The following is a 9,548-nucleotide window of genomic DNA, read 5'->3' as shown; positions in this document are numbered from 1 at the left end:
CCCACCCCCCACTGCAGTTGTTCAACATTTATCACACAGCATGTGTTAAAGCAGAGGACCAGACCTGTTGGGCCTCGGCCTGAGGAGTCTTTTATAAGACCAGAGCAATGCACAGTCACGTCAGAGACAGAGAGAGAGAGAGAGACAGAGACAGAGAGAGAGAGGGAGAGAGAGACAGACAGAGAGAGAGACAGAGACAGAGAGAGAGAGGGAGACAGAGAGACAGACAGAGAGAGAGAGACAGAGACAGAGAGAGAGAGGGAGACAGAGAGACAGAGAGAGAGAGAGAGACAGAGACAGAGAGAGAGAGGGAGAGAGAGACAGACAGACAGAGAGAGAGACAGACAGAGAGACAGACAGAGAGAGAGACAGACAGAGAGACAGACAGAGAGAGAGAGAGAGACAGAGAGACAGACAGAGACAGACAGAGAGAGAGAGAGACAGGCTCAGTGTCAGAAACTTTAATCAGCTGCACTCGTCTAAATTAGTGGGTTTTAACTCCAGGTCACTTGTTTCTGTTCACAATCATAACTTTTATATTTAAAGAAAATGAATCTATTCATGTTCCAATCAATGAAAAAGCAACAAAAACAGAAACAAAAATGACTTTATTAAATATAAAAACACATATTTACAGACATGGTGGGAAAACATACAAACTGAAGAAGCTTTAACTACAAAGTTCTCAAAGTGTTCACGTCTGCATCGACCCTGACGATAATCAGGGTCAGCTGATATAATACAAAATGCACATTTAGTGCAGATATAACAAATTCATGTTGCAGTAAATCAAAGTATCGTCATGACATAGGTTTGTGTTTTAAAATAAACGATTAAATGATATTGTATCAGCCTGATCAGCTTCTTTTCTTCCTGCATCAGATCAACAAAGTTCATCTCGTCTCACAAAAATAAATGTTCAGATGTTTATAATCTGTGAACGAGAATCATGAATGTTTCTTTATCCATTGACACCTTTTCTGTAAGTGACTTCCTGTCACCTGAGCTAACGTAAAGTGAATTAAAAAAACAACAATGAACAAATGTAACTCTTGACTGAACTCACACCTGCCTTCACGCCTGTGTGGTGAAAATGAGGAGGATGATGACGATGGCACAGCTCGTCCTTCATCGCTGAGTCACGGAGGCCGGAGACAGAGTCCACACTGAACTCTGGACGTAGACTCACCTGTAATTCACAAACATCATTCATGATTCAAATGAAAAGTAACAATGACTCTGTTTAAAGAGAGAAATCACCAGCACTGGCGAGTTTAAATACATGTTCCATGTAGTTGTAGTTTCTTGTTAGTTTATCTGATTATCTTCATCTTGTGGATTTCTGTAGATTTCTGTAGATTTTCCTGCAGCTGAATCATTACAAAGTGACTTGACTGAAGTGTTTTACTTCTCCTCATCGTCAGTCTTCTGCTCACTGACCTCACAGCATCTGTATCATGGTTTTCTACTGTGTTCACATTTTCTAGCTGCAGGTTCTAAAAGGTAAAATAAATCCTGTCTTACCTGTCTGTCACTCAGGTGTTAGATTCTCCGCCTTCTTGGAAAGATGAAATTTTCAAAGGTGACTTCACACGTTTCTTTCTCCGTGTGAATGGAAATAAACGCTGTGAAGATCTGACGGAGACAGATTCAGACTGAACGATAGTGAAGAGTTTTCAAACACACTCAGCAGGAGTTTCAAGGTGTTTTGTTGCAGCAGTGACGTGTTTTCATTGGTCGACCGGTCAGTTCCATGTTTCCAGTTGTTTTTACATTTTTCTACATTTTGTTTAAAAAGGAGAAATTCCCACTTTTTTTTTTTTTTTTTAACTGTATTTGAACCTCACACACCACTGATTCTGTAAATACAAGATAAAATATTAAACTTACAGCTTATTTATTTATTAGCAGGTGGAATTTATGTGTGAAACCACAGACCTTTGTCTGTTTAAATGGAAACCCCCAACAAGTTGGTTGGTTTGATTACGTGGTGCACCTGAATGCAGCAACTTTAATCTCACTTTAAACACTGAGAAACGTTCGTGACACAGAAAATAAAGTTTAAACTGACTTTTCTAAAGGTTAATATTTCATATATTACATTATTTCTCATTGACAGCTCTGCAGCAGAGAGAACGTCTGAAACACTGAGGACATTTTAATTTCAACTGTATTTAAATTCAGGATTCATAGTTTGATGAATTGTTTTCATTCAGTTTCTGAGCAGCTGCAGAATCCGTTGCTTTCTGATCCTCATGATTCAGCGTGTTTGTAAATCAGCCGATAGAAGCTTCACTTCATCCCCACGTCACATCAGCAGAACTACACCACAACAACATCCCAGAGCAAAGACGACGACTTAAGTCTGAGGAAAGTTTCCTTAAAATCCACTATCAAGTGCTAATGCCAGCAAACAAACAGTCTCCATGGAAACATGAATTTTACTGCTGTAAAATCTTTCATTGCTGCAAATGCCTTAACGTTTTTTCCTTAACAAAGGAAACCTTTTAAGTAATTCTGTGCAACAGCCTTAAGTAACTCCCTCAGCTGAGGAAAAATTCAACCTAAAGTTCAGACTTAAGTATAAAACTTAAGGTGTTTTGTGCAGCTGGCTCTGAGACAGACTGACAGACAAACTACCAGCAAAATGAATTAATGATATAAAACGTTTAGGGCTATTGTGGGTGATAGGGACCAGGAGAGGGGGGGTAAATAATCATTTAAATACACCTCATCCACCTGGAGGTCAGGTTGCAGCATCATCAGACATCCATCAGACAAAACCTCATCCTCAGACACCTGATAACAGCACAATGAACAATAAATAACAATAAAAAGTTTTTATTATTCATCTTGAATATTAATGTTGAAGGTGGGGGGGTGTCGTGTGCACAGCTGCCCTCTGCCCCCTTGGTGACAGGTCTCAGCAGTGAGAACTATATTATGATGTATTTCTGCTGATGTGCAGAGTGTGTGTGTGTGTGTGTGTGTGTGTGTGTGTGTGTGTGTGTGTGTGTGTGTGTGTGTGTGAGAGAGAGAGAGAAGGGGAAACACTGTAGCTGCTTAGAGACCAGCTGTCTGAGGAGAGTAAACAGAGACTGAGGGGAGGGGCTCAGGAGTTCCTGACTTCCTGCATCGTTGCCCACAAACTGCGTCATAGGATCATTCCACACACACACACACACACACACACACACACACACACACACACACACACGTTTGCTGCACCAAGACAAAGTTTTATTTTATGAAGAGTTTAATGAGCCACTGAACACCTGAGAGAGTTTCTTTCCTCACGTCTGATCAGAGAAAAAAAGGATCAGAAAATAAAATATCTTAATAAATCATCAGGTGATTCCTGTGTCTCTGTTTACTGTTGTGATGGTTCATTATGATCCAGACTAAAATACAGACAGGAACTCTCCCAGAGATCCATGAACACTGACTCAGTTCCTTCCTCTCTGCTGGTTGTCACCACTTCATCAGATTCACTTCATCAATCTACAGCAATACAGTTGTTTCCAGAGGATTTCTCAGTGTTGTAAGTTGCAGCAGGTCAGACTGTGTTCATACGACAGTCCATTGTGTCTTTGTGTCTTTGTGTCTTTGTGTCCTCTGACAGGACAAAGTGTGTCAAGTCAGAAAATGTGAGTGTGGTTTCTTCTCCACAGAGCGCTGCCAAGCGTCCAGGTTTCCATCATCCAGCCAAAACTGAATGTAACAGCACCTTTACATCCTAACTCAGATTAATTACTGCTACATTATTAAGAAAACACTGTGTTAAAGGCTCGTTTAGCTTCGACACAGTCTGATTAAGCGTCATGGTGTGATGGCTGCAGGGCAGAGTGAGGAGGCTCTCTGAGTTTCCAAGAAAACACATTCTCCACAGCAGAGTTTAAGCATGTGATAGCATACCATGAAATTAGCATTTCCTGTCTGATGAAAGAAAAGCCTTGAGTGTAGAAGAGGTGATGAACTGGGTCAAAAGTCACAACGAGACGCACCAATGTCTCAACAAGTCAGAAGAAGATCAGGAAATGAGCTGAGAGCTGAACACCACCACGCACCCAGACATTTCATCAGAACTGGAAACAAAGACTCACGTCAACTTCACAGGTCTGAGACCGACGGGAGCCGCAGTATGATTTAACAACAGTCGATCACAGACTACAAAGAGACAGAAAACAAGCACAAAGAGACAAAACAACAAAGAGACTAAACCACAAAGAAATGCGAGACGAGATATGTCACTGAACAAGTAGCCCCCCCTTCTTTCATGTAAAAGCCCTTGCCCCTGAATTTAAGTTCGTCCATCCCAGTCCCGTGACCGTGTCCCAGTCTTTTCACCCTGACATAAACCCAGAGTCTCTGCAGCTCCACTCACAAACTGTCTCCATTAAAAATAGAAGCAGAGTCATTTGGCCGTTTCCTCGTCCTCTGTAATGTTCTGTTCTGAAACTTAATTATTTATGTTGTTGGGTTAAATAAGCTGAGTGAAAACACACAGCGCACAGGAAGTGTTGGGATGATAAATAAACAGAGGGAGTCACAGACAGGAGGAGATCTGCTGTGAGCGGGGGAATGGCAGCGATGCACAGTTTCACACCCAGCATGCAACGCTGCACATTCAGATCTGTGAACTGAGAACGTCTGTTGACACGTGAATCTGTCACTTCTCACCATAACACCAGATCCTTCGAGCCAATCGGTGCTCTGTATGAGCAGAGGGATGCTGTGGTGTCAATATGCTTCCACATGCTGCCAGTCCCGTCACAGTCCATGTGTCCCTTTAATGCAGCTCCTTATTCCTCAGTCAGAGCAGCAGCCATGTTGTTTTCAGCTCATCTCATTCTCATGGACTCAGAAACACTTCACTCCGACTCAGGAGGAACTGATCACAGGGCTTAAAGCAAGGAAAAGTTCTGTGACTGAAGTGTGTGTGTGTGTGTGTGTGTGTGTGTGTGTGTGTGGTGGTGTGTGGGGGGGGGGGTCAGCTGCAGATGGATGACAGCTGTGGTGCAGATCATGACCTGTTTCAGAAAGACAGGAACATCAAATCTAAAGGTTTCTAAATGTGAACCTGAGAGAAAAATGCATCATCCACCCCCCATCACCCCCCCATCATCTACTCCCATCACCCCCCCATCATCCACTCCCCATCATCCACCCCCCCAGTCCTCAGAGGGAAACCAGAGTCTGTAACTGTGTCCAACAACAACAGCATGTGTCCTGCTGGAGCCTCGTTCCTGGTCTCTGAGCAGCGAACGAGACGTAACACACTGACTGTTGTAAAGCTCTGACACATTGGTCCAAAAGATTGATGAGGATCTGAAAACAAAAGCAACAGCCTGTTCACTGCAGAGCTTTCTCAAAGTGGCGTGGTCACGTGTTTTATTGATCCGACACTTCACTGAGCCGACGTGTCAACAGAGGTTTTTATGAACAAAGTGGGTCTACTGGATTCATACAAAATATAGGCTGGGATTAGATTTTGGTGGCTAAAGGTCAAAGGTCAAGGTCAGTGTGACTTCACAAAACACTTTTTATCCATAACTCTAGACTTCATACACACAGTTATTATTTCCTATGACTCTGGATAAACAGGACGTGACCTGAGACTAGTCTGAGAGGAGATCCGAGCTGCTTTTAAACGAATATACTCACGTCTGCGTTAAATATAAAAGTTATCACTGCGTTGGAGGATGAGTGGCTTCATTAGCTGCAACAGCAAAAAGTGACGGAGTTAAGGTGCAGTTAAGGAGTTAAGAGTTAAGGATCAGTGAAGATTCACCTCAGGTTGTTTCTGACTGAAGTTATAAAGTCACTCCGAACCTTTATCACACCTGCAGCCGCTGTGTGACACTGAGGGAGACCTGATGACGTTCATACGTTTTCATCAGCGAGAACCAGAGAAGAAGTTTAATGTGAGGAAAGTTCATATGTGTAGATGTGAATTAATGCTTCTAGTCATCAATCACCTTCAAGCCAATCAACTGTGGTTAATACTCTGGGAGAAGCACTGTGTGCTGTGTAGTGAAGCCCCGCCTCCCACCAACAGGCCGCCAAAACAACAACATGTTGCCGCGTGGAACTTTGACAGTGAGAGAGACTGAGAGAACGAACGTCGCTGACTGACACGATAAAACACCGTTTACAGTCTGAATCCTCTTCTTTAGCTTGAATCATGAAACTGCTGATGATCTGAGACATACTGCCTTTTACTGATTAGACTATTTACACTCTTTAGCTTGTTGAATAATAATATTTATTCAGTCTGCTAATAATAACCACTAAACCAGCTGCTGTAACTGATCAGCATCGGCCGTGGATCAGCTGATCTCAGGACGTTGTATTGTTGTGTTGTTGTGTAGAGTACTGTGAAGATCTGTGCCTGTGTTGTTAACATCAAACCTGTACAGACCCCAGGAAGAAGAGCTGCAGCAATGAAAAAGCTAACGGGGATCTAAACAAACAAACAAACAAACTACCCATAATGCCACTCTCTGTAGAAGACCATGTGACACTGAGACTTCCTCCATTCAAAAACAATATCTGATGTTATGAACATGTGTTGGAGCTTTAATATCACATGACATCATATTCAGCCGACACAGTTCCTGTCACCCAGCTGATATAAACAGTGATGTCATCTGTTGTCTGAACTCACACAGCTCATACAAGAGGCTGAAGAACTGTATTTAAACAGAAGAAGAAGAAGACGACAACACGACAAACCCATGTGAACTAGAACCAGAGAAACGTCACAGGTGAAGCTCAACTCAACCGATTCACTCCTGAGTTGTTTTTATCAATGAGTTTGATCAAGTCGTTTTCAGTATTTCATCACATCACCATGACAAACGTTACTGCAAGAACCACCTGCCAGAGACAGAAACCACCTGCTCTGATCTAAAACATGTCCCTCAGTCAACAAGTGTTTCCATGACGACACATCAGGTCACGTATGACTTTAACCAGGTGACACAGCTCAGGTGGAACAGGAGGAGTCATGACACTCACCTTTCAGGTTCTTGGGGTTGTTCTGTTTGGTGCGCGGCATCTTCCCGCCTCAGTTCACAGGTGCATCTTGGAGAAAGTGGTTTCTGACACTGGACCTTGAGATGAGCAGAGTCCTGATCCTGATCCACAGTCCAGGTTCATCTACACACAGACACACACACACACACACAGATCAATAAGGCTCTATGCTGCAGCTGTCTGAGTCCAGGACAGAAACGCTGATTGACTTTAGTCCTGGAACAGGGGCCGTCCCCCCCCCCCCCCCGAGCGGCTCTGTATGTGCAGTGTGGACTATACTGGCTATACTGTCTGCTGTCAGAGGGAGGAGGTGAGAATATGCCCCCCCCAGCTGCTATCTGCCACTCTGATCTCATACAACAGACAGAGGTGGATTATGGGAAACGTGTGATTGACATGTCAGATGATGCAGAGCTGCTCTCACTGAGACGAGTGTCAGCGCTGACAACCACGCAAACACTGAAGTCCTGTGTGTGTGTGTGTGTGTGTGTGTGTGTGTGTGTGTGTGTGTGTGGCTGAAGTTGATGCTGCTCTTTCATTAGTCAGATCAGCAGTGTGAGACAGACAGGTGGATGCTGAGGAGTGTTGAAAGGTGTTGAAGTCATTGGTGCTGCTGCCTGATAAACAACCACAGAAGAAGAAGTCACTTCTGCACAGACAGGAAGTCATGAATAAATATCTCATCATTTTTCTTGTCCTTGCATCATCTCCACCATCACGTCCTCACTACACCTGTAACCTGCTGCAGGAACCGCCCCCCCCCCCATTACATAACACTTACTACAACTGGATGATGATTTCTCTCTGTACACTTACAGCTACATGTGACGCCAGGGTAATGACATCATCATCTCACGGTGGATGTCGGCTCAGTGTGCAGCGGCAGGTCGAGCTGAAGTCACGCGACAGAAACAGAAGAGATGCTCACCTGGATCCTGCAGCGGTGCACAGCGCGGGAAAGGCGGAGGAGGGAGACTTGCACATCTTCTCTGGCAGTCTGTGTGAGCGTGTGTGTGCAGATATCTGAGGAAACACCCTGACGCTGACAGCAGCGTGGTGATTCAGCTGCAACGTTATGTCCTGAACCCGGTGCAGCCGCCGTTCACCTGCAAGTGACTGATGACTTCCGTTCACACCTGAGGATCAGCCACAGGCGTTATGTAAAGGCAGAGCGGCGCGCGCTGCCGCTGTGTGACATAATTAATCAGACTGACAGATGAATATAAAGCGATGCGGAACTGAATCTGATGCACGGACGTTAGCGCCAAATCCGCCGCGTGCAGTGACTGTGAACACGGCGCGGACTGAGAGGAACCACCGGGTTTAACTGCAGGGATGAAGTCAGCAAAAACAATGCGTGGGAATAGCGTATTCTGCTCCCGCTGCAACACGTGAACGCCCTGTACGAGAGGGCGGAGCCAGGGAAAACCCCTCACTGTCTCTGACCGCTTCCCCTTTATCCAACAAAACCCTCAGCCCGGAGCTACACATGCACGTCTACCCAGCGTGAACACATGAACACATGAACACACGAGCTCACTGCAGCGCTGCCTCACGCGCTCATCACAGCAGAATAAAGCAGCGGAGCTCAACTTGTCTCCTCGGCTCGGTTTGCTGCACAAGAAAAAAACACACAACACTGCGCCAAAAAAATAGTCCAGCTCACCTGCCTGTTCCCGCTCAGAGCGGACTACCACCCCGCTCAGAGTTCACGGTTCACACCGGACGACAGACACACGGCGGCAGCGACAGCAGCATGTCCGACTGAGGCTGCAGCGACCGACAGCGACCTATATCACTGACAGACCCCGCTCCGGCGGCGGCTCCAAACACACGCAAGAAAACAAAACGAGCGCACACAGAGCGGATGTATTCATACTCACAGGTGCAGTTTTGGCTACTGTCAGGGTTGTAACACACCTTTTAGTGTAAGGAGGGAGGGGGGGGCACAGCTCTATATTTTCTCCCTTCACCTTGTCGCTCACTTTCTATTGCAGGAAACAGACAGGCCCACTGACGTCAGCGGGGGTCCCGTCTCCGCCTCCCAACCAGGAGGTCTCCTCTCCGGGCAGAGGGGGGATCCCGACGGCCGCGCCGCCACCACACGCCCCGATGACTCCTCCTCCTCCTGACACCGGAGCCAGAATCTCACCCACGTCTTCATCCACATTCACCGAGGAGCACCTCCTCCTCTTCCTCCTCCCTACCCTCCTTTCTCTGTAAGAGTCGCTTCCATTCCATGCATGATCGTGTCGTTTGTCGCGACTCCCCCCTCCTTGCTGGACCCCCACCACCCTCTCTTCTGCACATAGTTTAGGACTGACGGTTTTCCCGGAGGTTCCTTGTTGTCAGGTCACGTTGTGCCCCTCCGCCACTAACAGCCGGGCTTTCCCATGAACGAACCCGCAGCAGGGACGTAACAGCGGGTCTCTGTGCTTCAGGACCGCGGCCTGTGGTTGTAAATAATGAAGATGGATGAACTGCGGCCGAACAAGCACTCACATAAACAA

General features: G+C 45.7%; 1 protein-coding gene across 6 annotated transcripts in view; it reads right to left on the bottom strand.

Annotated features, from left to right (window-relative positions):
- The window catches only part of hivep1 (HIVEP zinc finger 1), a 45,238-nt gene extending 36,196 nt beyond the window's left edge, over window positions 1-9,042 (bottom strand). For 2 of the 6 annotated variants that reach the window (XM_087175173.1, XM_087175177.1), the window contains exons 1-2: window positions 8,922-9,039; window positions 7,021-7,161 (exon numbers count right to left, since the gene is read on the bottom strand). In XM_087175173.1, coding sequence (XP_087031299.1) covers window positions 7,021-7,060 — 40 coding nt within the window. In that variant the 5' untranslated portion in view covers window positions 7,061-7,161; window positions 8,922-9,039. Of the gene's footprint in view, window positions 1-7,020; window positions 7,162-7,854; window positions 8,566-8,704; window positions 8,842-8,921 lie in introns of those variants that run through there. The other 4 variants (XM_087175176.1, XM_087175174.1, XM_087175175.1 and 1 more) reach the window with 4 other exon arrangements.
- Window positions 9,043-9,548: the final 506 nt, after the last annotated feature.

The sequence above is a fragment of the Seriola lalandi genome, unplaced genomic scaffold (assembly GCF_002814215.2).
Source record: "Seriola lalandi dorsalis isolate HSWRI2012SDOR001 ecotype SW California unplaced genomic scaffold, Sedor1 jcf7180002054424, whole genome shotgun sequence".
Taxonomy (NCBI): domain Eukaryota; kingdom Metazoa; phylum Chordata; class Actinopteri; order Carangiformes; family Carangidae; genus Seriola; species Seriola lalandi.
This window is presented reverse-complemented; position numbering and strand designations above follow the sequence as displayed.